The sequence below is a fragment of the Coccidioides immitis genome (assembly GCF_000149335.2).
Source record: "Coccidioides immitis RS genomic scaffold supercont3.2, whole genome shotgun sequence".
Lineage (NCBI taxonomy): Eukaryota > Fungi > Ascomycota > Eurotiomycetes > Onygenales > Onygenaceae > Coccidioides > Coccidioides immitis.
The window spans coordinates 2,824,865-2,849,632 of NW_004504309.1; the positions used below are offsets into that span (position 1 = coordinate 2,824,865).

The following is a 24,768-nucleotide window of genomic DNA, read 5'->3' on the forward strand; positions in this document are numbered from 1 at the left end:
CTACTAAGGTAAAAATAAAGGATGAATACGTATTAAGTGAAAAGACAAAAAAAAAAAAAACCAAACAAAAAAAAAAAAAAAGGTTAGCTCAGAAAATCTCACACAGCGATGTGTCGTCGAAAGGGTTTTTAAAAAAATGAAAAGGGAATTCAAAGTGCAGGAAGTACGTTAGCCAGGTTAATCCAACCAACCTTCATTTATCAACATCTCACTTTGATTTCTGTGTACGGAGTAGACATTTCATTTTCGGTTTTTCATCACCCCGCTCAACACGGAGTTGATGGGGATCGTGGGATATTCCTGGGCTTCCGAAATTTGCATGCCTGAAGGGATTCAGTCTTCGGCATTCATTGGGCCCGACTATGTTGTCTAGACGGTAGCCAAGTTAGGAATAGCATTGCTTTTTACAGGATTTCACCTCGTAAATTTGTAATCCGATTTTGCTGCCGCCATTTCGACGGCATTCCTCTGCGCTTTTGTCGAGCGCTGTCGACGTTGTCCTTCGGGAGAGGCGGAGATGCTTGACGTTCGGCTTCTTGCTTGGCGCCAAGGAGATTCTCAAGTTAATCCAATTAATAACCCGAATGCTCCAGTGGCCGTTGACAACACGAGGGCGAGTGACGATCACCAAAGCCGGATTCTAGAAAGTCGGCAGCAGACAGCCTCCGTCATCCCGTTGACTTCGCGTCAGACGGAACTAACTATGTCACGGCCTATTACTAAAATCTCGAGACCAAGCCAAAATTAGTCACCAAGGGTGATCTGGAACTGGGCAGCGCAACCTGCCCACTGCCAGCTTTCAGGGCAAACTACTCTGTATGTATGGATGGACATCTATAAGAATCGCCGGGACGGCGTCCGGATGGTTTTTTTGGAAGTACTTGATTTGACAAGTCTCCAAGGCGTTTTTGTTTTACATGAGGTACGGTTTTAAGGCTGGTTGGATTTCAACCCGCGCATTTAGTTCTGTAATACCACAACGTGGAAATATAGCCTTCACATCACCATTGGCACACATACCCCTTTGGCGTCTGAACACCTGTTACTCCCTCTCGCAAAATCGGACGATGGCTAGCGCAAAGTCTATCCAGTTATCCGTGGAGGATTCTGGAGTTTTCAGCTCCAATCCCAGGGCAGATTCCGCGAAAAAAGCGAGCCAGCTACTGCAAGAGGATATGAAATCCCACCATATATTTTTCAATGATTCTGGGTTTCATAGTATGTGACACGTTTCTCCTTGTACCCTTCCTGCCTTTTTATCTTGGTTGTGGAGTTTCTCCAAACCAATCGAATTTATTCTTTGCCTTGTCTTGTATCCAAAGTTTTGATTGCAGCTCTCTGCCCGAGTGCCTATTAATGAGTCCTTTCAGACCACACCGTCCATCATGTTTTGTCCATTTTTGCGCTGGGCGCCTCTCCCGAGGACATTCAATCCGCATTTGATCGGGCGGCAGAGTATCAACGCCCCGCCCGTCCGGTGAATGAGGATATTGTCAAGAAGCTGAGCAATAGAGACGAGTTCAAAGCTTTGGCGGGCACAAGAGAAGCGTATCCTCATTTTTTGGAGTTCTTCCAACGAGAGATCGAAGCCAGAGGCACCGAGGAGGTTGTTAATGAGTATATCTTCGCAGGCGACGAGTTTGCCGATGATATGCTTGCGAGAACTTTTGGAGGTTAGTACCCATTTTTAAATTGCTCAAACCGGCCAATCTTGTTTGAGTGACCCCTAATACTTCTTGGCTTCTAGGCTTGGTTCATCCGTTCATTCACTTGGGCTTTGCTCTGGAGTTTAAACAACCAGCACTTGTTGCTCAGGCCCTTGCGCAAACAGCTGTCCATGAACCGAACATGAAGGGCTTTTTTATGTCTGCCGAGAAGCAAGCCGGCGGTGTTGGACAGACCGGGAAGAAAACTTTGATTGAACTTCAAGCTGAGTGCCGTGCCGACCCACGAGTGCGGGATTCGGCTCACTGGTCCGATACAAACAAATTCTTCGATGGAGTCTTGAAGAGGGCTCCAGAAGAAATGGCTAAAATTGCCGGTGAATTCACTGTTGGACCCGACCAAATAGAAGAACGGGTTGCAGAATTGATCAATGCTGTTGGTAAGAAGGCGTGTATTCATACCGGCAGAGCACCTCTGCCCTTCCTGTACCACGCTGCTGACGCGACTGACTAGTCTATTACACTGGAGCGGCGCAAAATCCCCCAAAGAAGATTAAATTTGACTTCTTCTATATTCATTGCGTCAATAGCGCTATTTTCCTACCAGTTTTCCTAGCTTTGCCATGGATAAGCCGACATAATAAACAGCGATTGTTGGAATGGAAAGGTCGCATGGACTTGCTCACATACGTCTCTCGAGGCGACGTTGAGCCTCGTATTAACGAGATCACTGACTACAAGCCGGTTAGGTCGTGGCACGAAGTGTTCACAACGGCATTTGTAAATAAAAAAGAAGACGGCCATGCTGCTAAACTGATGCGAACATTGGCCTATGCGGAGAAGGCCTGCAAGCGTTATGAGAATAAGGATGGCTTCCTGGTTAAAGGTGATATGTGGCTCAAGTTAGGCAATATGGGTAAGTGGTTCAATATAACCTTTTGCCTCCGGGAGATTGTAAATCTAAGTATCTTAACTCGAATATAGTTGCCGATTCCATCCAGGGCCCAGAACGATTGTGGGTTATGTCAACTGGGTTCCCTGAAGCATGGGAAGATATCCCAGACCGCCCACGGCTCTAGATTGGCGCTACCATGATGGGCCTAGATTTTAACTGTGGACCCGAATAATTCTTGTTGTCATTATTTATTGTAATCTGTGAATTCCCTCAATGGAAAACGGGTATGTATATATTTGGGAAGTATTTTGCAACCTAAAATGTCATATATCGGTTTAAGCAAATGGAGCTCGCTCAATTTGCCATCATGATGATTGGAGTGTTGGTACCTACAGTACTAACATCATGATAGCATGAATGGGCCGGATCATAGCCGGTGCTCATTGATAAGGCAAAGTACATGTAACAAAGATCATCTGATCACTTTTCGACATCAATTGCAGTTTATATTTTCCCAGAATTGGTTCCCGAGTGACACAGACGAGCACGGACGTCGTTGCATCGCCTTATCCACATCCCGTCCACCATTATTATAGAGGCCCCTATTAAAATCTCTGTCGATGATTGAGAGGCTTGGGTCCTCTACGTGTCTGCCTATCTGCTCCCGAATTGTAGATTGCTTTCCATTCAGGTTAGTTTGTGTCCTTGCTAGAAGTTCATGCTAGAAGACACTAGGTATGCTTCATCTCCATGGCGGGAAGAGCAGAACGCTCGGCGATACGATGTCGCACACTGTGGAACCTGGGCTCTCTATTAACGAAGAGACGCCAAAATTGGGCTGGAGACTTCAGTATTTCTTCACATAGGATTCTTCTGAGACGACCGTATGATTTCTTCGCCGTTTGTATGAAAATCATTTTCAAGATTTTCTATCAATCTGCTTGTCTTCTCCAGGCTCCTCTTGAACGGATCGATTTGAAGCAGAGAGCGAATGACCAGTGTAACTTTTCTTCGGTAAGTAGGGTGCGAACTTAGGTAGTAATTACGCCGAAGCGCTGCATCTATTTTCTCGAGTTGGCCCTCACTTGCAGTTGCTAAAACCACCACGAATGTCAGCTGGGGTTGCCCTTAAGCATGTGAGTATTTAGGGATATGGTCCTACCTCGATAACCTTCCGCGTCCTTATCGGAGGGAAACAAGTCTGCACCTGTTAGAGCATAGAAAATCTACTTTCGAATGTTAATTTTCCCTCGGAGTGTAAAAGGAGATTGCAGTATAACATACGACACAGCCCAAACTCCACAGATCGGACTTGGGCGACGCATAACAGCGTGTCTTGTCGCGCATTTCAGGCGCAAGGAAAGCCCTTGTGCCTTTAGCTCCTTCTCTCGAGCATCCTTCAAAGGCTAGGTAATAAGTGTTAGCGGTAGCGGTACCACAGCAATGGGTAGGAAATGAAATGGTAATGATTACCGTTTCCGAAATCCAGTATTTCAACTTTGGTCATATCATTCATATCACTCATGAGAGCTGTATTTATAGTTTGAACGATATATTCGGGCAGATATTGTGGTCGTTTCGGCGGCTCTCCTGGTTTAATATACACGAAGTATGCTTTTAGCCCGTAGCTGAAGGTGCGCTGGAGAGCGCTTGGAGTCAATGCATTCTGGCTTACACCAAAAGCAACATTTGCTGCGCTGAGATCTGCAAGGCAAATTTACTGAATATGCAGAAAGCTAGTAGGCGAGAGGGTGCAGTCAGGACTCACCTCCATGACAAATCCCATTTCGATGAAGAGCTTCAACCTTTTTAAAGAGTGTCCTCATAAAGGTGGTGATGGTCGTTGAGTCAGATGGCGGGTCAAGTTCTGAATACTCCCTACTTCTCAAGGTCGAGCCGAGGGGGTTCAATCCTAGACAGAGGTAGAGGCGCTTATTCTGCGCATGAAAAAAAGCTACTCTCAGCTTTCCTAGCTTCTGCAGTATGTGCATCTCGGTATTTTCAGGGGTACTATGCTGATGGCTCAGAACCTTGATGGCAAGATGACGATGAAAAATCCTACTCCAGCACGTGTCAAACAAAGCAATAACAGGATAAAGGAGGAGCCTATGCAGTGAACATACGTATCCCAGCCTAACCAGACCGTGGAATAGGCACCGAATCCGAGCTTCCCAAGTATTCTGAATGAACATGGTTCCTGTCCCGGTTGCAGCAGGTTATCGCCACACAGGACATCACCGACCACAATCGGACACCAAAAATTGTGCACATACTTTTCTATGGTCTCACTGTGGTAGCCGTTCAACCCTCGAAGGCGCCATCCATTGCCAACGTAGTTAGGAGGGGGCGGAGATGGTGTGCGGGATAACAGAATAGTTTGCACCATTGGAACAGGCAATTTTCGCCCATACAAACCAAAAATTAAACTACAAAGTCCAAAGTCATAAACAGAAAGCCAGGACTTGAGCAGTCAGGTGAATAAAAGATGCATTTTCTCAACTGCAACTTCTGTAACAGCGGAGTTGCCTCCCGTGGGAGAGATCTGGTGCGGCCTCAGTGTGCTGAGCTTGATAGAGTTGTAGCATTGTGATTGGCTACTTTGTTGCCGCCGTGCCGTTAATCGAGGCATCGAGGCTAAGTACGTATGATGGCAGCACATTTCATAGGAAACAATCTTGGACATCAGAAAGTTTCCATCATCGCGGAACCAACCAGATGTGCTATCTAACCTAGCCTGATGCTAGACCAGCCTCTTTAACTAAGGAGTCTGTGTCACTGTCAAGGTTTGATGGCTGGCCTCTGATCACTGCCATGCTGTTATGACAAACATCCAGCTGTAACTCATGTGTCCGGCCCAGAGGACTCGTGAGAACTGGTAGAACACTGAACAGGCCGAAGACAACAACTGAGATATCTTGAAGTACGTAAGTAGAGGACTCTCAACTTTGGTGAAACATTAGTATCTACTTCGACCTCATTGAAGACATCAGAAGGTCTGAAACAAACTTGTCCGCTTCCCTATATCCGTGCAAAGATTTCTAGAATAACTGCACTCATAAAACCGCGCTCCCTGCTCCAGATGAAGCAGAGAGAAAATCGCACAAGCTCTGAAAGGCTGAGCTATTGTGCTTAGATAACCCAATTTAATTATCACGTGACGAACTAGATCCGGTTAGCCCGAGCTGGCCGATGACAAGCGTCAATCCAAGTGCAAGTCTTCCCTCCCCGCGACTGTATCCTTTGTCTTTTTCCCATCCAGCATATGGGTGCGGCATAGCAGTCCATCCAGAAATTTGCACTCGCTTTTCTACCGCGAATCGGCGATGTGGCGGACGTTGGAGTTTCCTCCCTCCAAGGTGGGGGATGCCCTGATCGAATATCTTCGAGCGGGAGAACGGCAGAACCTCATACATCATACCTCCTTGTTGGCCCGAATTTGCTCTGGAGGACCTTGGGATATAATATGACAGCACGGCTTGGGGTTAGTTGGTGATCGACAATCGAGTTACTATACGCGTAGTCGTCCATCTTGCTGCGGAGCGCTGACCAACCTCTTGCTGGTCGTCCCTTTGGCATCAGGCTTGGGAGCAAGGTCTGCTGGGAAGCTCGGGAGCTACCTGAATCCGTGTGACCCGGCCGAAAGTGCCCGGAAATTCTCTGCTTTCAAATCGTATACCTGACAAATAGCTTTCCAGGTTCTCGTCAACGTCCAGTTGTGTTTTACGTGCTGTATAAAATGTGTTTCTCGACGGGACGGGGAGTATGATACATATAGTTCGACGCCCCTTGACGACTGCAAAGCCATGGAGTTTAATTGATGAGAATGGTTTTGCCGAATCTTGCCTCCCTGGTGGTTACGCCATTACTGCGGCGGCTTCCGAGGATGGCATACTTCCCGACATACATGAGACCGGCGAGCACCAAAGAGTAATCCCTGACATTGTCATGTCTGATAACTATGGTTTCTTGTCTGTGATTTCTTTTGTTAAACAGTAAACTCGTGTATATCATGGCAAACACTCTGACTGTTTACAGGTCGCATGGTTTGTGCAACTCTCCATTGGAATTTATACCAGTGAACCGTCTCCGATTTCCCCACTACTGGACCACCTCGGCACAGCACCTATTCTTTCCAAGCTTGAACCTCCTAGCAGCCGCAGACAAAGTTGGGTGTTCAAGCAGGTTCAGCAACTTGAAACTGACAGTGCAAGTGGTGCAGCTGTATTTACTAACCAAAGGCTTTGGGCCTCAGTTTTAATGCTTCACAGTTTCAATCGTAGATAGATGATAGGTGTTCCTGACATGTCAGCACCATCACAGCATTTTGCAGAACATCTTGTTGGGAGACAGTTCTTTGGAGAACACAGGTTCTTCATGTGAACCAACACTGGCAGACTCTTGTCAACACGCGTTGTGGCTTCCACTCGCAGTGCTCACCCGCGAAGTTGCAACACCGGCAGCAAGTGAAAGTTGTGGCCGTCTGCCCGGAGCTCTTAGAGCGTCTTTTTGTTTCTTATTTTCTTCTTCTTCTTCTTTTTTTTTGGCTGCTGTCAGTCATTTTGGACGTTCGTAGACTACTTACAAGTGAAGTGGGAGATGGAACTTGCTTGAAAGCAAGATCAAAGAGAGCGTCGCAGCAACACGCAAACTCTTCCATTTGACACCACACAAAAAAGAGAGAGAGAAAAAAGAGCACTCTAATCGCACTCACGACTTGGCTGCAGAACAATTGAAATCAACGGGGAAGCGCTGCCGCATGGGTTGAAATCAACAGCAGAATCCCGCCCAAAACCAACGATTACACTTCGGCTTTGAGCGCATGGGAAGATTGGCGACGACTTCGCGCAACAACCATCAGTTGACTAGATTTCCGCGAGACTTTCTTCGGCAACCCCGCCGTTCATCAGCATACTGCCAGATCTCATCATGAAGCGGAGGTCAGTTCACTGGTCTCCCTTGCCATTTCCCTTTATTTTTGCTTTTTTCCTTTGCAAACCCTGGGAGGCGACCGGCTGAACGTGGAGAAAAATAACCTTCGCCACTGGTCTGTGTGGGCCGCCGTTGTGCTGACAAGCCACCAAAAGCCGTCCAGGAATTGCTGCTAATCCGTGCAGATTTACCTCCAGACGCTCCCATCCATATCGAACCCACCGCGTTTCTCGCTCGCCAGATCGTGCTGCAACCGACAACCCTCCCCACGCAGATGCTGCCAACGATTACATGGCTGCGTCCCGAAGGAGTCCGTCGATGAGAGACCAGTGGAGAGCCGACGGCGACTACGATCGAGAGATACACCATCATCGCCCCAGGGCCAGGGAGAGGCACAGCCGTCGCCAACTATCACCGCCGGCTCCACGTCGTCGTGATCGTGACCGTGAAAGACCAAGTCGAGGCCGTGGCTCTGGCTCCACCGCTCATTATCACCCTTGCAGACGTCCTATTCCTCGAGGCGAGGACCGAAACCCCGAAAATACCAGAACAACTCCCTTCAAAGCCGCTCGAGAGGAAAACCGGGACGCCAAGCATTCTCTAAAAAACCAGGTAAGGTCTCGACAGAGGGAAGATTCTCCTCCGTCGCCATCAAATCCTTCCTTTCCAAGGCGCAAGCGGAGTCGAAGCCCCTCTCCATCTCGTTCTCATCGTCGTCCTCACCACAAGAAGGGGAGACACAACGACAGAGGAGATCATTTTGGAAGAGGTGGCAGACGCCCGCAGCGCTATAGCTCTCCAGAGCGGTTTGTGCCGCCGCGGGAAACCGGACCTGGACGAAAATCTCATTATTCCAAAGCACCAACGTCTGATTCCCTGTCCATTTCTCGCTGCAGGCGCTCTAGATCCCCAGTTCCCTCCGATTTTGGACTACGTGCATCACTATCCCCCCATTCGCCTAGCAATCGCTCTTGCAATTCCATAGACTATCCTTCTCGTCCGCCGTCACGTCATTCGTTTGCGTCGAAGGTGTCAAGGGAATCTTCCCCGTCGCGTGCTTTTCGTAGCATGCAAGACACTCTTCCGATACAATCCCTAGAGGACGAATCTATAGGTTCGGCATCGACTTTCCGACCGGCTGCAAACGCCGATATCCCAAGTTCCAATCATTCCGTGGACGGCGATAGTCATATGCGAGACGCATATCCCATGCACGGTATGCGTCCTTCAGAGACCCGAGGCTCTCGCCGACAGGCTCGCCCGCATGTCGACACTCGTCAACCATACTCCTCCCCCCAATACATACCAGGGTCAGACTCTCGTCATCCTTCCCCCCAGTCCGGATCCCCATATGGGAGTAGTCGAGGTTCATGGGTGGGACAGCCGCAACACCCGTACCCTCATGGACAACAGAGGTCAGCCACGTAATCCGCCCTTTTCTTTTCCTTTTTTTTTTTTTTTTGCTTTCACGTGCTATCTCCCCTTTGAAGTATTTTCTTGTCATGCCTATATCGCAGTATTGACTGTTCTCTAGACAAATGCATGGCTACTCGCCCCCCTACCGTCAACCAAGCTATTCATCCCAGGGTGGATCTCAAGGGCAGTATTACCAGGGACAACCGCCGCAGTATCCCCCTTCTCCCAATGCTGGACAACAAGGTTATTCGGGACAACCACCTTATCGTGGAACGTCTTCCAGTTATCGTGGGAATCCTTACAGTCAGCCGCCACCTCCAGACCGTCGATTCTCAGGCGCAAATTCCCAAAATTATGGTTCCCCACCACAGCCACAGAGGTCCAGGAGTGGCCATTTCACAAGCTTACAATGGACAGCATCCGCTGGTCGCGGCCGTGGTTCCCAGACGGGACCTGGACAGCCATCGCCGACTATTCCATCACTTCAACCACCCCATCATGCTCTCGACGATCCCTTGTCACCAGATATGGATGATAATGATAATCCATTCCGCCCATCCAAAGATTTGCAAGTGGAGGATGAGGAAGCGGTGAAGAAAAACGAAAACAACGATGTGAAGAAGATGCCACCGCCTCGACAAGGCTCCGGGTCATCACAGCCGAAAGAAACTGGAAAGTTCAGTTTCGCATTTAAATCGAAAGCCCCGGCTACGCCGGTGCCCAAACCAGTATCTGGACTTGCACAGAAAATGCGAGAACCTCCTCGCCCTCTAGAACCACCAAAGAAAGAGCTATTGTCTGCTCAAACGAGATTAAAGCATGAAATTCGCCCGGATCGTCGGGACGACAGGCGTGACCGTGACGGCAGGAGAGGGGATCGCCGATTTGATCGTAGGGATGACCGGCGCCGGGACCGGCGAGAGGACCGCCGACCAGATGTTAAACATGATAGACGAAAGGACCGCGAACGCGAGCGAGATCGAGAGCATTCTCCACCCACGCAAGAGAAGCCGAAGAAAAAAATGCTTACACGCATGAAACCTCGTCCAACGCTATCAGAAGAGTTCTCCAAATCAGATTCGGTCTATTATCGCAAACCTGGAAACGAGTCCGTTGTCGGTGCCGGGACGTACGGGAAGGTCTTCAAGGCTGTTCACGTATTTACAAAGAACAAGGTTGCGTTGAAGAGAATACGTATGGAGGGCGAAAAAGATGGGTTCCCAATTACCGCTGTACGTGAGATTCGACTTCTCCAGCATCTCCGGCATGAAAATGTTGTCAGCCTACAAGAAGTTATGGTAGAGAGGAATGAGTGTTTTATGGTCTTTGAGTACTTGTCCCACGATATGACTGGTCTCATTAACCACCCGTCTTTCACTCTTTCCGCCGCGCATAAAAAGCATCTTGCGAAACAGATGTTTGAAGGATTAAATTATTTACATCATCGCGGCGTTCTTCACCGCGATATCAAAGCTGCCAATATTCTTATTAGCAACAAGGGCCAATTGAAATTTGCTGACTTTGGCCTTGCGAGATTTTTTTCGAAAAGTCGGCAGCTTGATTACACTAATCGAGTCATCACTATCTGGTATCGTCCACCAGAGTTGCTTCTGGGTGAGACACGATATGGCCCCGCTGTCGATGTGTGGAGCGCTGCTTGTGTATACATGGAAATGTTCACCAAAAAGGCAATATTTCCTGGCGACGGTTCAGAGATCAATCAGCTCGATAAGCTCTACAATTCATTAGGCACTCCGACCAGAACAGACTGGCCTGCCATTATTGATATGCCATGGTTCGAGCTCATGCGACCTCGAGAAAGAAAGAAACGGGCGTTTGAAAATATGTATAAAGACTATCTGTCTCCCGCTGCTCTTGATCTTGTTTCCAAAATATTTCAGTATGACCCCGTCAAGCGCCCGTCAACCGAAGAAGTGCTCGCGCATCCTTACTTCACGGAGGAGGAACCGGCACCTCAACAAGCAATTGAGTAGGTTTTCGTCCACAATCAATTAATCATTTTACAACAGCTGCTGATATATTTATTTTTGAACAGGCTTGCTGATGTTGAGGGCGATTGGCACGAATTCGAGTCGAAGGCACACCGGAAAGAGAAAGACAAGGAGGCCCGACGGGCTGAACAGCGTGAAAGGGAAAAGCGAAGGATAAGCAACCATACTGGTGAAAGTGTTGATCGCGAGCGGAAACGTACCAAAGTGGATGATGATACATCCGCACCGGTGTCCCAAGGTCCTGAGAATTGATCAGAAGCTGGGTTGCTCGCACTGTGTCGTCCGAAAAGGTTGGATTTTATAAATGGGTTTGGTGAGCGTGTTTGTTTACCACATGGCATTCGGCGGCGTTCTCTATGGGATATCGGGCCCTCTACTCCGTACCGGCACGAGATTGCGCTTTTGTGATTTTCATTAATAACTATTATTTACCTGGCTTTTTACCTTTATTTATTTATTTTTTCTCTCTCTTTCTTTTTCTTTTTTTTAGAGGCTAAAAGGAGGCAAATCGACTTACTATCAACGTGAATGATGTGGTATTGGATTTTGCCATTCTAAGAGCTGGTATCATCAACCTCTTTTGGGGCAGTATGATGAGCTCACTTAAAGTGTTCGAGCTTTTTCAAGGAGCCATTAATTTAGCAAGTGGCTCTTGGTATCTGTGGTGATGTGCAAGGGATTCTGAGCACGTCTGAGCAGTGAAATTTACCAGTTCCACACAGTCAGCCAACCGGATGTAGAAAACCCTCTATTCTAGCATATCGACGACTTCGTAGTGACTTGGATCGCCAAAGGGTTTGTTGTTCTATATCACGCATGATGAATCCTGATTCAGAAACAGGTATAAGGTTAAAGATATGCAGTGCAAGGTGGACGAATGGGTTCTTGCATTTAAACAATAAAGTGATTTTACATTAAGCTTGGTTCATCTTCATATTTACCAATATTGTATAGATATATATATGTATTAGACCTCACGATCTATGGGGGGAATAAAGTCAAAGTAGAGCCACCTGCAAACAGCTTACAAAAACTAATCTCAACATCTGCCTCTTCACGCGAGTCATATCTTCGACCCATGCGGAGCGCCCAAATACTCACCCTTGACCACCGCAGATATTAACTGATAGGCGATCGCCGTCTTAGGCGGCAACCTCAAGCTACCCTTCTTATATTCCGGGCCCGGCTCAGCGCCCAGTGCGCTCGTGCCGACTCTCAGGGCCTCCTCAACCTCAGCGATCTCGAACCATTGCGCATCCTCCAACTCCGGATCATGCACGATACTAATCGTCTCATTTTCCGGCTTCGCCACTTGAGCGATAGCTCCAATCATCAGGTTCGCTGGATACGGCCACGGTTGCGTGCTGTGTATAATCACGCGCGACAACACCACGCCGGACTCTTCCCAGACTTCTCTACGCACGGCGTCCTCCACGGACTCGCCTGGCTCGATGAAACCTGCAAGCGTGGAGTACCAGTTTGGCGGCCAGCGCTTTTGACGACCGAGGAGGATGCGGTTGCCGTCGTGGCTGAGCACTGCGACGATAATGGTGGGGTCTGTTCGGGGGAAACAGAGGTTGGATAATGTGGTGCGCGTGTGACAGGGTGGGCGGGCGCCGTCCGAGGAAGTTCCGTTTTCGATGAGACCGAGGTCTATGGGTGGACAGGCTCGTTTGGTGCCGGCTTGTATGGAAATCGTTGGGTGGCCACAAGTGCCGCAGAAGGAGTTCCGGACGTTCCAGTCTATTATGGCGCGGGATTGGGCATAGATTGCGGCTGGAAAGGTGGAAAGAAAAAAAAAAGAAAGGCATGGGTATTTAGTTTGCTTCTTCCTCATCAAGGATAATACGTACCATCTCCTGGCGGAAAGCTAGTGATTGTCCGTGTGTTATAGAAAGATAGTCCAGTAGCTTCCAAGGTATCAATTATCCCTCTAGCCTTGTGCTCCAGTCCACCTTTCGGTGTTACGTCCAAGGCGAAATATGGAACGCCTACATAGTTCTTATACTTCAGTCCGATCTCTGCGCGCGATTCGTCTAATCCTAAAAACACCAGTAAAGGGAGCAGGGTGCCGGAATGGTAAGATTTGAGCACATCTTCTTCTGACTTGTCAAACATGTCCGCTGGCACAAGTGACTCGACATCTTTGTACGTGGCATAGAAGATTTCTGCCGGTGATCGTACGAGAGGTGCGAGCTGATTAAATAGTAAAAAGCGAGCTGTGGGATGTCTCAAGGCACTGGATAAGAACGGAGATTCTGACCGTAGGAACGAAACCCGGTTAAGAGGGGAACCTAGGAAGAGCAAAGTTAGAACCTTTAGGTTCAACACACCCGAAAATTTCAGTGATCTTACTTGAGAAATAATTTGCAGTTTCTTTTCCGAATTTGCGTGCGAGCATTGAGTCGTGCTCCAGGTGCTCTGGGCTTGGGTTCTCGGCAAAAGGGCGGGACATGACTTTTGGCCGGTGGAAGCGAGCGGAGAAAAGGCACAGAGAAACAGGGAACGTCAGGGTTATTCAGTGAGGTACGCGATCCATCAATCGAAAAAAGCTCGAAAATCCAGGCGTTTGGGGGTGCTAGAAATGAGAAATATAACCGGTCGTCGATGAATCTGCCGGATTTGTCATGATGGGCGTGTTCCCCACCGCCAATACCGTCATCCGCGGAATTGGGACAGGAAATACCGACTAAACCAGAGATGCAAAATCAGTAATACCGGAAAATCGGGAATGAGATATAAGGAGAATAACATTGATTCAAGATGGGATATTAGATGCAAAGTTCTATATACATAAATTATGAAGTCATGACCTGGTCAGTGGGAGTAGTTCGCGACGCCGGCACCAGAAACCAATTTTTTTCTTCTTAAAAAAAAGACGATGGCTTTGTAAACGCAAAAGAGAGTAGAGACCAGAATATCCGTCAGCCATACACGGAAATAAGTTCAAACCATGAGAATTAGGAGGTGAGATGAGTAAAATAGGTTCGTGGAAGGAAAGGAGACTGTTGCTGTACGAGAAGGACAGGGCGAATTAAGGAATTAATCTCTCCAAAACCAGCCACTTCGCTTGTGCTTATCTGAAGGAGTATTGGCTTCTGTGTTCGAAGTATTTCCGGTATCGCTGCCTTTGCTTGCGTCGGGATGTTTCTGGTACGACTGATCTCTGTTTGAGATTTCCTCGGTCTCGACGCTTTCCTCTCGACCGTCCGCAAATCGTTTATTTATCACCGTTTTCGTTTTAACCGTGCCATCCGGTAGCATACGACGTTCCGTGGTTGTAACGGTAGATACGATGGTCGAGGAATTTGATTCGGTCTCTAGATTAGTGGGGGGAGTCTGCGAAGTACCAGAGAACTGGCGCTCGTAGTGATCTAGTTCGGTTTCAGTGTCGTAGAGCTCCTTCATATTACCCATACCGTCGGTACGATCTGTATCTTCCCACAGTCTTCGTAGTTCTTCTAGTTCTTTCCTCTGTCTTTCCCTCATCTCCACGATGATGCTTAGAAGGGGACTTTGTCGGGTACGGTCGTCGTCGTGACTGACATCGTGGAGAAACTCATCGTAAAGATCAAGCTCGATGAATCCCTTATCATTGCCTCCGTTCTCTTCATCCCTTTGTTCGAGATCTGGTTGGAGAACCTTTGTCGACGAGGAGCGATCTTCGTAACTGTATTTAAAGTAATCGGGCCGTCCACCCTCTCCACGAACATGCTTCCAGCTAGCACCAAGGCTTCCCCTCTTTATCATTCCAGCCAGCCAATCCTTTCCCGATTCCTCTTTGTTCTGAACCATAGCGCTTCTGTCAAGCATTTCCTTACCATTTTCAATGCGCAGTAAGTCCTCGAAGGCATCCCGCCAGTGTGGCTCTGTAGTATGGTCGTCGGGGTGGGTGGGAAGTAGGGACGAAGCCCAAAATACCAAACCGTGGTCACAGGCCTTGCGACTGGGCTGATGCTGCTGGCGCTCTAAATGTAAGGGAGAATATGGTGAGAGTAAGATATAAGACATAGGCCAGCCGGCAGAGATAGCGGGGGACATTATATCGAAGAAAAATGGATTTCGGAGAGGGGAGGTTTCAGAAAAGAATGGAGACGGAGCGAAAGGCAGGTGGCTATCGAAAACGGCGTCGAAAACAGAGCACGGGAATGCATGGCTAGAATATCGATGGGCTCTAAGGCCCCAGGGATCGGCATGGCCTTGAATTGACCGGTCTTCGCGGTTTTCATTGTTTCCTAGGTCAGTGAAGCGGTTGGATCCGTGGGAATCGCGGTTGTTTGACTTGTTCAAATCCTCGTCCGCGGCGCGCCGCCAGTTTCTCATCAGCTGGCTCAACTCCTCATCGTTGAATATTAACCAATCCCTCGAGGATGGTGGAAATATAATTGAGGGAAGTCCAGTGATTGACTGTAGAAGGGACGATATATGCTCATCAGCGTAGCGGCGAAATGCTATGAACGGATTGTCTTCAGGCTGCTTCGGCCTGGCATCATTTCTCTGAGTGGGAGCATGCTGTCCATTGGAAGGACGATTTTCATCGTTATTGGATGGTGCCATGACGGGATAATAACCACTTCAAAGAGCTCCCTACCCTCGTGGTGGTTAGGTATGTAGTTACACGGTGGCTGCAGAGAATCCAATCCTCTTTTGTTGAGTTGTTTTGTTCCAGCTGGTGGTGATCCGGCTTGTGGCGAAGAACCATCGAGACACTCTTCATTACATAATTAGTCAACTAAACTAAACTAGTTAGTTAGTATTTTCCTCACGTGATTAGCGAATGCAAACACGGCAAACTTTGGGTTGCTTATCAATTCTGGTTACTAACCGATCCCGTGACCCCAAAACCTTGCCCACGTGACCGCTGATCGACTGCACTCGCGTCAACCTCCACTATTTACTACGGGTGGGATTGGCCGACGAGATGAAAGGGAAAAGGCTCCAACATGCACAACAATGTGTGTTTCACAGACGGCTGAAAAGAAAATATTGGGGCGGTGATGTTCGTTGCGACACTCCATGCTGGATTCAGAGTTTGTCCCCCGCCACAAACTCCCCCAGTCTTTCCGATCTGCATGTTGACGATCCTGGTCAATTGTAACGGAGAGTCTTTGATCGATGCAGGGTATTCCATGCTTCTCAGTGGCTTAAATCTCTTGGTTTTGTGGTCAGATGCTCATTCGAGTTTCTTTACCGAGCGCTCACTCTCTGACCGAAAATTTTTGGGGAGCAGTTAACTGCCTACCTGTCATGCCAGTTGTCCATGTATAGTGACTATATGTACTCCGTACCACGGAAACACATCCATACCAATGCAGAGAATAGGATTCCTACTCTCAAAAGTAGGCATGCGTTAATATCGAGCCGGCACTGGTCCTAGCATCCTTGCTGCGGATCATCCCCCCACCTCTCGGTACGATCGACGGACTATGCAGGGTTTGGCCCTTTTGTCGCTTTGAGCGTCATTCCATGCACGATGTTTACCATTTGCGGGAGGACCGCATGCTTGGTGTTCGTCACCAATAATGAATTGATCTTATCATAATTGAGTTTATTTGGTGGCCCGTCACCACCCGGGGCATCCAACCTTCCCCGGTCATCCTGGTGCAGATGTTTGTTTAAACACCTTGTTTCCCATGATGATTTTTTTTCTTTATTCTCATCAATCTTAGTTGATTGATACTTCAGGTACCAGATGGCAACTGAACGATCATGGCTAGCCTCGAATCCGCGCCCTTAAATTTGCTACAGGCGGAAGGCCCGGCGGAGCTGCTTAGCCGCATCGATGAACTCCGAAATTTGGGTTTTCGACATCGGATTTGCCTACCTCAGCTTGTTATCTGTGGCCATCGGGGCTGTGGGAAAACGTCTGTCTTCCAGGCAATCACCGGTCTATCATTTCCTGTAAGCCATACCGTCCGCACCCGATTCGCAATAGAAGGTATTTTTCGAAGATCAGCCGAAGTTTCGACTTCAGTGAGAATACGACCCGGCCCAAATGCCTCTCCCGACCACAAACACAAGCTCCAAACCTTTTCGGCGCAGCATAACTGGCTTGAAAACGTTTCCGAATTTCTTGAAAAAGCCGAACAATATATAGGTTTAAACGAAGAACGACGTTTTTCGCAGGATACCTTGCAGCTTGAGGTTTCGGGCCCTACACTTCCGGATTTAACGGTTATTGATTTACCAGGTCTCATCCAAGAGCCTGGTGATAATGAGACCGTAGAAGATGTCGCCTTAGTCAGAGAACTTACGGAGTCCTATACGAACAATCCGCGAAGCATTGTTCTGGCTATCATTTCTGCAGATATACCTCTTCGCCAGCAATCTGCCCTTCAGCTGGCTGCGTCCTGTGCGTCAAGGACAATGGGCATTATCACAAAGGCTGATAAGTTGGACCCATGTTCTTCTGGGTTGACTACCTTGTATGCACGTGTAAAGCACCAACATACACCACCGAACCTTGGGTGGCATGTTTTGAAAAACATCGATACTGAACACAAGGGATCATTTGGGTTAAGTCGGGACGAAACTGAGAGTCTCTTTTTAAGCAGCGCTACGCCGTGGAAATCTCTTTCGCCAAATGCAGTGGGAATAGATTCCCTTAGGGATCGTTTAAATAAGATATTATTGAGCCAGGTTGAACTGCAGCTTTCAATGTTATCTTCCGAGATCCAAAAGGAACTTGAAATCCAGAGAGAATCGCTGCAGAGGTTAGGTCCGGACATGTCCACGCCGGCGGAGCGTCGATTGCATATTACCAGCATCGGGGAAACGATCCAAACATTCACAAGGGACGCTGTCCTAGGCGAATACTCCGATTCCTATTTTCGACAGCGCTCGAATCGGTCAGTAAGACGGCTCCGCTCGATAATCCGAAAGTGGGCTGAAGATTTTGCCGTGGACATGAGGCAAAGGGGCCATAGCCACTATATATATGATAATCCTACGATGAGCATTGCGCCAACGCTAGGATTTCCTGATGATCCGCAACCCATGTTAAAATCTGAGTATATCCGTGGAATTCACCAGCTTCTGAAATCCAATAATGTTCGAGGAATAACCGGACTGGCGAATTCTCGTATCGTCGGTGAATTATTTATACGGCAGTCCTTAAAATGGGACAAGATAACAAAAGCCCACATATCAGAAATTTGGAAGAAAGTGAAGCAGTTTCTAGATGAACTCCTCCATCATATCGCCGGTCCCCACACTAGCAAAGCTATTATGCGGGAGATCATTAACCGGGAAATGGAAGAACGGCTACGGAAAACCAATTCTAAGGTTGATGAACTGTTGAAACCGTACAAGAGAATGATACCGTCAACTCTTAACGAACAGTTGAGCTTTAGATTACGTCAAATTCAACGCAAAATCTCTGAGAAGGCGGATCCTAATGATATCTCGGATGACGTGGACTTTTCGCTTTGCGATGAAATTCTCGATTGCATGCAGGTGTATTATGCCACCGCTCTTGGGGTTTTCCTCGACAATATTGCGGGGTTGGCTATTGAAAACTGTCTTTTGGATGGGATTGAAAGCATCATGTCACCAACTCGGATTTCACAAATGACAGATAACGAAATTGAACGTCTCGCAACTGATTCCAACGAGGTGAGGAATGCCAGGGCTGCAACTGCAAGAAAGGTCAAGGTCTTTGAGGTGACTGCAGCGGCTTGTACACGATGTCAAATGGCGGCTTTGGAGTCTTCCGCGCAGAATTATACTGCATCATCGGATATTAGCACCCCAAACTCTCCTACTTTTGGATCCGATTTTTCATCACAAAAGGATTCCCCTTCTTCTTCCGAGGTTGAGTTTTTTGAGAACACGCCAGTTCGTCGATCACTATCCAGGGGTATGAGACACAGGAGGTCCAGCAGTTCCCGCGGTGCTTTGATGTTTCCTGTGCCCATTCGGATAGAAGAAGTACCCCCGAGCACTGCTGATAAACGCCCTTCTTCTTCCATCGGATCCAACCCGCCGTCTCCAGCACGACCCCCACCCTTTGAGCCTCGGAAGCCATCCTCCCGACGGTTGTCCTTGGGTGCATCTCGGGTTCAAGCATTGCCTGATCGCCAACCTACCCCTGACCTTTTACATCCTGGAAATGCTAGCCCTAGTCGTATATACCCACATGGGCGAGCCGTCTCAGCGGATAAGATCGTTTCAAGGTCCCATGATCTATTGAGTCCCGCTAGTTTTTCCTTCGAAGCGTCGCAACATAGGCGTGCTCTCTCTGTGGAACGGATAATGCCACCATTGCCTGAAACCACGGCCCCAAGCTCTCGGCATATGCGAGCTTGGTCGGCGGAAAAGTTCACTACTTTACCGGCCCCACCACCGAGAAGCCCTGCCCGGCGAACGCTCTCCCTTTCTATCCTTCCTGGCCCAAAAAATAATGGATTTCGCCCTCTGCAAAGACGGCTCTCCAAGCTAAAGCCAGTAAACAAAGCTAAGAGGAAATCGATACCGGAGATTTCTTTGCCCTTTAACTTCCATCACTATGGCTCTGTGGCATCTATGGATTCTGGAAAGGCAATCTGAAAGCTAGCCTTGCTCAACGGCAAGAGCAATGAATTCTTTGAGTAACATACTACTATAACAAGGTGCAAACATGGTTATGCCTGGGCCACTTTCCTTCGTTTATTTCTTGCGGATGGTAATATGGTCTAGGGAGTACGGAGTATAGCGTGGTGCTCCCCAGATTGTCGCAAGTCATGCTTTTCCCTCTCAACTTTCGGTTTGCTACAATTGCACCTTTCTTTAGAAGGTTTGGGCTCTGGCCTCTGGTGAACCCCTGGATCCCTTTCACACATCAATTTGCGAAGTGGAAGGTTGGAAATGTCTCTTTCATTATTACGAAGCACTGTACGGAGTAACTACCACTGCATAAAGAATTTAACATATCTTTGCGAGCTATCATCTATGCCATGGATAACTAGGCAATCCTGGAAATTTAAAACACGACAACTACCACCACGTATATGTTTACTAGAGACTGTCCATTAATGGCAACTTTAACGTTGGGGTTGGCCTTGATAGGACAATTTTTCTGTCTCATCAGATGTAATAGATCTGGCTTCGTGCGACACGGTACTCCGGATTCCTGGAATACACTATATACCAACTCTCACTTACGGTTTCGTCACAAATGGGATGACTTGAGGCGTGAAAACAAAACGCTCTCGAAAAACCTTTCTGCTAATCGGTTGTCCAAAACAATTTTAAAGTTAGGCAGGCGGGAATTGGGATTGGGGCTGGTTTTTCTTTATTCCTAGCACTCTGACCAAATCGCAGGCCTCAACCCATAAGCTGCAGCTGATCGTCAGGCGGCCAGCGGACTTGTGCGAAGGTAAGGCATCGTTTAATACTTTGAAGGAACTTCCTGGTTATCTCATCACTCATGATATGGGCTTTGTCTTGACCGCCTTCGTGAAGCTTTTCCCGTGCAGAACGTTCATGGATACCAACCATGGTAACACCGATAGGCCAAGCGCTAGTATCATACATATCAGCGATGACATCCTTGATAGAGGAATGTGAAGAGACGATACTTACGCTTTTCCGATACTCAATCTCAAATACCCATCATTAGCATCGACGTACCGGCGATTCTGCGCATTTCTAACAATTTCGACAATGGGTCCTAAAATACCCTCTTCAACGTCGGCATTTTCAAACTTCTTGAACAAAGGTTTCATATTATCCCTCGACTGCACCATAGCATTGTATGCCTGACGGCCTTGAAACGTGCTCTTGACGCTATCGTCTCTCTTGGACAAAGCAATTTCCCACTCTTTCAAAACCATCGTAAAATAAGACGCAAGCTGTCTGAAAAGATATTTTTTCCCTTCTTCATCCTCTGGGACCTTGTCTGGTACTTTCATTTCCGCCTCCGGAAGGAGCTCCAAAGTCGTAGGTATCGGGCCATCGGACAGTTGCTTCTGCGGCGTAGCGGATCTCTGCACAAGGCGTCTATACCTCTTCAACCGACCCTTATCACTCTCTCCGAATAACCGAATCGGTTCGCCCACACTCCTCAGTTTCTCAACAACTTCTTCCTGGCCAACAACCTCTTCGCCTTCCAAAGGTGTCTGCTCCTTGCCACTCTCACCATTCTCCTCTGCAGGCGTGACACTCAGCCCCAGCCTCTTCCTCCTCTCCGCCTCCTTCGCCGCCTCTTCCGCTTCTCTCCTCCGTCTCGATTCCTCGGCAAGCCGCCGCCTCTTCTCCTCACGGATCCTATTTCGCTCCGCCTCTTCCTCGTCTAGTTTTCTCTTTCGCTCCGCGCGCTCTTCTCGTTCTCTTTGTAATCTCTCCTGCTCTGCATTGTACGCGGCGACGCGCGCGGTTTCAAGTTCGGAACGGCGCACATACTGCTGGTTTTGTTCCGCCTGGGAGGATTGTTTCGCTGGTGGTTTGGATTTGGCAATCTCTTTGGACATTAACGAGGCAAAATCCATGATCGTATAGCAGCACTCAGAAGACTGATAATCTAGAAAACAACTGCTCACGTTGGATATCCCAGCTGTTCCAACGAGCTTCCTCTGGAGGCGGCGCGGCCAACACTCGGAGAAATAATGTTCCACTACAACGGACTTTATTTATTCCGGATTCCAGCTGCTGACCAAGGTTGGTTGGAATATTGCTGTGGCTCTTCGTCAGGGCTAAAAATAAAAGTACGACCGAACTCAGGCTTATGTCCGAATATCATCTTCTCATTAATTCATATGTACTCCGTACGGAGTACAGCAGATCATTCTGTGTCGCATGATGCACTAAATCTAAAAGTACATATGATAACCAAGATCCCATCTAGTTAGATGTCATTAGTCTAAAACCTTATCGGCCTTCCTGCAAGAGTTTCTTTCGCTTCTGTCTCTCCCTTTCAAATTTCCTGAACAGCGGATGATGGCTTACTTTCTCCTTCAGTTGTTTATTTCTGCTCTTATTATGCTCAATGTAAGCCATATCTTCGCCACCTGCGAGCCCGCTCAGCGTGGCAGCACTGCGTTTCACAGCAGCTTTTCTAGCGGCTTTAGCCCTCGGCCCGCCAGAACGTTCGCTAAATAGGTCATCGACTACTTCTTCAACGGCAGCAGACGTTTCATTCTGCAACATGACTTCCTGTAAGAGCTCACGACGTTCCGCTGCGGTAGCATACGCGAGACCCTCGAGGTTCTCAATACCTTGGAGATGCGTGATGACCTTAAAAGCATAACCCTGATCGACCAAAAATGCCTGTCGCTTAGAGGAATAGTACATTTCATCCGTATCCTTGGAGACTAACGAGTAGAAAAAGGCGTTAAAACCTTCATCATTTCTGCGTTTAGCCCGGAGGATGCGTCCTAATCTCTGGGCCTCTTGACGTCGAGAGCCGTAGTGAGATGATATTTGGATCAGGCAGGTCGCCTCTGGAAGATCCAAGGAAGTATCTCCAATCTTTGAGAGGAATATCGTATTCACCTGCTCATTATGTTGGAAATTTTCCAGAATTCGCAAACGCTCGTTTTGTGGAGTCCCTCCATAGATATATGCCTTGTTCAACTTCAAGGCATATCGCTCCAACGCGTAGACATTATCGGAAAAGACGATAACCTTATCTCCGCGTTTCTCATGATAGTCGATCAGAAATTGACATGCCTGGAACTTCCTTGGATTCATGATATATAGCAGAGCAGCCTTTCTCGACTTTTCACGCATATATTCAGTATAGAATTCTGTTGTCATGGGGCACCAGACTTCTGCACATTGGACTTTAGCGATGTGACCTTGCTCCGCCAGTTCCATCCAGTTGGCTTCATAGAGTTTAGGTCCAATAAGGAAGTTAAGATCCTTGATCTTGTCGTCTTCTCTCAGCAACGTCGCCGTCAAACCAAGCTTTGTCTGGGTGGCGATAGCAGAGGTGACCTTTCGGAACATGGATGCGGGCACGACATGGACTTCGTCCAGGATCATTAAACCCCATTCCCGAGATTGCATCCAGTCCATCATCTTCTCGGCATCATGAGATCTAGCGCGAGTTTGCGAAACCATAGAGTATGTCGAAACGATGATACCAGTACTTCTTCTGAACCTTTCCTTATTGTCAGAGGTAAATATAGCGATGTCATTAGGATCAATATTCGACCATCGTAAAAATTCATTGCGCCATTGAACGACCGACATGGAACTTGTGCACAGAACTATAGTTCCTTTCTTGATTGTGCACGCCGCAGTAATCCCAACTAGAGTCTTTCCTGCTCCGCAGGGCAAGACGATGATTCCACTCTTCGCTCGACCGTTTCCAAACATTTTACTTAAACTTTTTTCCTGATAGCTCCGGATTTGGGCGTTGGGCTTAAGATCAATATCCAAGGTCGGGTTTATCTCGTCATTGCGAAAATCGTATTCTTCCAATGCCGGACAACCCATACTCTGACATCGCGCTTTCACGGCTTCCACACTTGTGTTAGGAATTTCAAAACTATGAACCTGCGCCTGATCCTCATCATCGTCGTCCTCGTCTCTTAGCGAGACCAATAAATCATCGTCCTTGAGTGGAGGAGCTTCTCCTTCTCCATTTTCAGGTTTCTGGTCAGGATTTTGCCTAAGGCCGGCAGCATCCTTTGTCCCAGGGATAACCAGCCCGCCCATTTTTGGAGCAGCTTGCTGTATAATGCCCTCTGAGTTTTCGACCCTCTGCGCACCGATAACTTCATCTTGTAGCAACGTCTGCAGCATCGCTGGATCGGAGCTTTCGACAAAAAATCGATTATGTTTTAGAACAACTTTAATCTTCCCATAGGACTTTGTGAAATTCACGATAAACTGCTTTATGGTCTCAGGGAGCGGCGTTTTCGAAAGTCGATCGAGAAAGTTAATGATGTCTGCGGGCAGCAGCCCCACCGATACAGCAGCGTAGAGACTATTTCCGGTCAATCTATATTCATGAAGATGTGTAGGACGAGATAGGGGCTCGGCTATCGTAGTAAGAAAGTCTTGCGCTTGCGAGGCTAACGGCGAGAAGCTCTCCAAGGTGATCGTTCCCTTCAAGGGCTCAATCCATAGTGGTCTATTCGCATGGTCGGGCTTCAATGGCAAGGACGAAAAATCCTTATACCCAAAATGAGGATCTTGTTTTAATACCTGGGACTTCTTGTCGCGGCTAAAGGTCTGGAGGGAGAATTTCTCCACGACCTCTATGAGCAAGAACGGACATCGGTCAGTCTTATGAACAATGCGTAGGGATAACCAAGTCCGGCTTTACTTTTTATATTATCTCCATCCACATCGGAATTCTGCACACCGGGGTCTGTGTAATCATCATCGCTAAGAACGCTCTGTGGTGTGGAACTCGGGACCGGCGTGGCGCGCTTTGAGGCTCTTCCTACCCGGGAGCCTGTATCAGAGTTAGTCAAGCCCGCTAGGCTATAAATAGGGCTTGAAGAACAACACACCATCGACAGCCTTTCTTTTGGGAGGCATAGTTTAACCAGGCAAGGAATCAGGCTACCGGGCAAGATGGAGAAGCCGATTGCGCGTCAAACAACGTCATCCAGGGCTCCTCAACTTGCTTCTGATAAATACAGAGAGAAAATGCACAGTCCGGGTTCAAGCAATGAGCTGAAGAAAAGCCTATGGCCAATAGCCTGGGAGATGATGGCAAAAGCTCACCAGGAAGCCCTTCGTCGATGGAAGGCGAGCGAGAGCTGAGCAGATGAATGTCGCCTGGAGATCAAGTAATATCACGTGATATATTAGCTTACTCAGCATACGGCTGTGCTCCGACGAAAGCGGTTGTGCTCTGATTGGCTGAGGTCGGCCCCATCGACGTAATAGCAAAATTCGGGATTCCCTGCGCTCAGGA

General features: G+C 48.0%; 8 protein-coding genes across 8 annotated transcripts; 3 read left to right on the forward strand and 5 right to left on the reverse strand.

Annotated features, from left to right (window-relative positions):
* Window positions 1–829: 829 nt before the first annotated feature.
* On the forward strand, window positions 830–3,633 carry CIMG_06519 (HypA-like protein). Its single transcript, XM_001242622.2, has 5 exons — window positions 830–1,218; window positions 1,371–1,673; window positions 1,748–2,104; window positions 2,179–2,580; window positions 2,649–3,633. Exons 1-5 carry the CDS (start codon window positions 918–920, stop codon window positions 2,741–2,743), a joined length of 1,458 nt encoding a protein of 485 aa, XP_001242623.2. The 5' UTR covers window positions 830–917; the 3' UTR covers window positions 2,744–3,633.
* CIMG_06520 (serine/threonine protein kinase) lies at window positions 2,815–5,073 on the reverse strand. Its single transcript, XM_001242623.2, has 6 exons — window positions 4,683–5,073; window positions 4,328–4,617; window positions 4,033–4,263; window positions 3,844–3,965; window positions 3,722–3,785; window positions 2,815–3,653 (listed from the first exon to the last, which is right to left on the reverse strand). The coding sequence occupies exons 1-6, from the start codon at window positions 4,943–4,945 to the stop codon at window positions 3,418–3,420; spliced, it is 1,206 nt and encodes a 401-aa protein (XP_001242624.2). The 5' UTR covers window positions 4,946–5,073; the 3' UTR covers window positions 2,815–3,417.
* A 1,398-nt stretch (window positions 5,074–6,471) lies between these two features.
* On the forward strand, window positions 6,472–11,261 carry CIMG_06521 (CMGC/CDK/CRK7 protein kinase). The gene is made up of 4 exons (XM_001242624.2): window positions 6,472–7,496; window positions 7,674–8,903; window positions 9,023–10,894; window positions 10,961–11,261. The coding sequence occupies exons 1-4, from the start codon at window positions 7,486–7,488 to the stop codon at window positions 11,166–11,168; spliced, it is 3,321 nt and encodes a 1,106-aa protein (XP_001242625.1). The 5' UTR covers window positions 6,472–7,485; the 3' UTR covers window positions 11,169–11,261.
* Window positions 11,262–11,840: 579 nt separating this feature from the next.
* On the reverse strand, window positions 11,841–13,476 carry CIMG_06522 (NADH pyrophosphatase). The gene is made up of 3 exons (XM_001242625.2): window positions 13,272–13,476; window positions 12,770–13,210; window positions 11,841–12,692 (listed from the first exon to the last, which is right to left on the reverse strand). Exons 1-3 carry the CDS (start codon window positions 13,369–13,371, stop codon window positions 11,980–11,982), a joined length of 1,254 nt encoding a protein of 417 aa, XP_001242626.2. The 5' UTR covers window positions 13,372–13,476; the 3' UTR covers window positions 11,841–11,979.
* A 165-nt stretch (window positions 13,477–13,641) lies between these two features.
* CIMG_06523 (uncharacterized protein) lies at window positions 13,642–15,586 on the reverse strand. The gene has a single exon (XM_001242626.2). It carries the CDS (start codon window positions 15,471–15,473, stop codon window positions 13,959–13,961), a length of 1,515 nt encoding a protein of 504 aa, XP_001242627.1. The 5' UTR covers window positions 15,474–15,586; the 3' UTR covers window positions 13,642–13,958.
* A 646-nt stretch (window positions 15,587–16,232) lies between these two features.
* Window positions 16,233–19,837, forward strand: CIMG_06524 (uncharacterized protein). Its single transcript, XM_001242627.2, has 2 exons — window positions 16,233–16,525; window positions 16,586–19,837. The coding sequence occupies exon 2, from the start codon at window positions 16,626–16,628 to the stop codon at window positions 19,461–19,463; it is 2,838 nt and encodes a 945-aa protein (XP_001242628.1). The 5' UTR covers window positions 16,233–16,525; window positions 16,586–16,625; the 3' UTR covers window positions 19,464–19,837.
* On the reverse strand, window positions 19,789–21,409 carry CIMG_13062 (mRNA splicing factor). The gene is made up of 2 exons (XM_004445326.1): window positions 20,478–21,409; window positions 19,789–20,415 (listed from the first exon to the last, which is right to left on the reverse strand). The coding sequence occupies exons 1-2, from the start codon at window positions 21,380–21,382 to the stop codon at window positions 20,220–20,222; spliced, it is 1,101 nt and encodes a 366-aa protein (XP_004445383.1). The 5' UTR covers window positions 21,383–21,409; the 3' UTR covers window positions 19,789–20,219.
* Window positions 21,410–21,615: 206 nt separating this feature from the next.
* Window positions 21,616–24,568, reverse strand: CIMG_13063 (DNA repair helicase rad25). Its single transcript, XM_001242630.2, has 3 exons — window positions 24,359–24,568; window positions 24,169–24,300; window positions 21,616–24,100 (listed from the first exon to the last, which is right to left on the reverse strand). Exons 1-3 carry the CDS (start codon window positions 24,384–24,386, stop codon window positions 21,762–21,764), a joined length of 2,499 nt encoding a protein of 832 aa, XP_001242631.1. The 5' UTR covers window positions 24,387–24,568; the 3' UTR covers window positions 21,616–21,761.
* Between the last annotated feature and the right edge of the window lie 200 nt (window positions 24,569–24,768).

What these genes read in the sequence shown, in the direction of transcription:
- CIMG_06519 (XM_001242622.2), top strand. Translation starts at nt 918, where the DNA reads ATGAGGTACGGTTTTAAGGCTGGTTGGATTTCAACCCGCGCATTTAGT. An exon ending in CAATGATTCTGGGTTTCATA is followed by an intron (nt 1,219 to 1,370) that starts GTATGTGACACG and finishes GAGTCCTTTCAG; the next exon opens with ACCACACCGTCCATCATGTT. An exon ending in GCTTGCGAGAACTTTTGGAG is followed by an intron (nt 1,674 to 1,747) that starts GTTAGTACCCAT and finishes CTTGGCTTCTAG; the next exon opens with GCTTGGTTCATCCGTTCATT.
- CIMG_06520 (XM_001242623.2), bottom strand. Translation starts at nt 4,945, where the DNA reads ATGGTGCAAACTATTCTGTTATCCCGCACACCATCTCCGCCCCCTCCT. An exon ending in AAATGGGATTTGTCATGGAG is followed by an intron (nt 4,264 to 4,327) that starts GTGAGTCCTGAC and finishes TTTGCCTTGCAG; the next exon opens with ATCTCAGCGCAGCAAATGTT. An exon ending in GGACGCGGAAGGTTATCGAG is followed by an intron (nt 3,654 to 3,721) that starts GTAGGACCATAT and finishes TGGTGGTTTTAG; the next exon opens with CAACTGCAAGTGAGGGCCAA.
- CIMG_06521 (XM_001242624.2), top strand. An exon ending in TACCCTCATGGACAACAGAG is followed by an intron (nt 8,904 to 9,022) that starts GTCAGCCACGTA and finishes ACTGTTCTCTAG; the next exon opens with ACAAATGCATGGCTACTCGC. An exon ending in GCACCTCAACAAGCAATTGA is followed by an intron (nt 10,895 to 10,960) that starts GTAGGTTTTCGT and finishes ATTTTTGAACAG; the next exon opens with GCTTGCTGATGTTGAGGGCG.
- CIMG_06522 (XM_001242625.2), bottom strand. Translation starts at nt 13,371, where the DNA reads ATGTCCCGCCCTTTTGCCGAGAACCCAAGCCCAGAGCACCTGGAGCAC. An exon ending in AACTGCAAATTATTTCTCAA is followed by an intron (nt 13,211 to 13,271) that starts GTAAGATCACTG and finishes TGCTCTTCCTAG; the next exon opens with GTTCCCCTCTTAACCGGGTT. An exon ending in TAGCTTTCCGCCAGGAGATG is followed by an intron (nt 12,693 to 12,769) that starts GTACGTATTATC and finishes CCACCTTTCCAG; the next exon opens with CCGCAATCTATGCCCAATCC.
- CIMG_06523 (XM_001242626.2), bottom strand. Translation starts at nt 15,473, where the DNA reads ATGGCACCATCCAATAACGATGAAAATCGTCCTTCCAATGGACAGCAT.
- CIMG_06524 (XM_001242627.2), top strand. Translation starts at nt 16,626, where the DNA reads ATGGCTAGCCTCGAATCCGCGCCCTTAAATTTGCTACAGGCGGAAGGC.
- CIMG_13062 (XM_004445326.1), bottom strand. Translation starts at nt 21,382, where the DNA reads ATGGATTTTGCCTCGTTAATGTCCAAAGAGATTGCCAAATCCAAACCA. An exon ending in AGATTGAGTATCGGAAAAGC is followed by an intron (nt 20,416 to 20,477) that starts GTAAGTATCGTC and finishes GTATGATACTAG; the next exon opens with CGCTTGGCCTATCGGTGTTA.
- CIMG_13063 (XM_001242630.2), bottom strand. Translation starts at nt 24,386, where the DNA reads ATGCCTCCCAAAAGAAAGGCTGTCGATG. An exon ending in CAAAAGAAAGGCTGTCGATG is followed by an intron (nt 24,301 to 24,358) that starts GTGTGTTGTTCT and finishes ACTCTGATACAG; the next exon opens with GCTCCCGGGTAGGAAGAGCC. An exon ending in GGATGGAGATAATATAAAAA is followed by an intron (nt 24,101 to 24,168) that starts GTAAAGCCGGAC and finishes TCTTGCTCATAG; the next exon opens with AGGTCGTGGAGAAATTCTCC.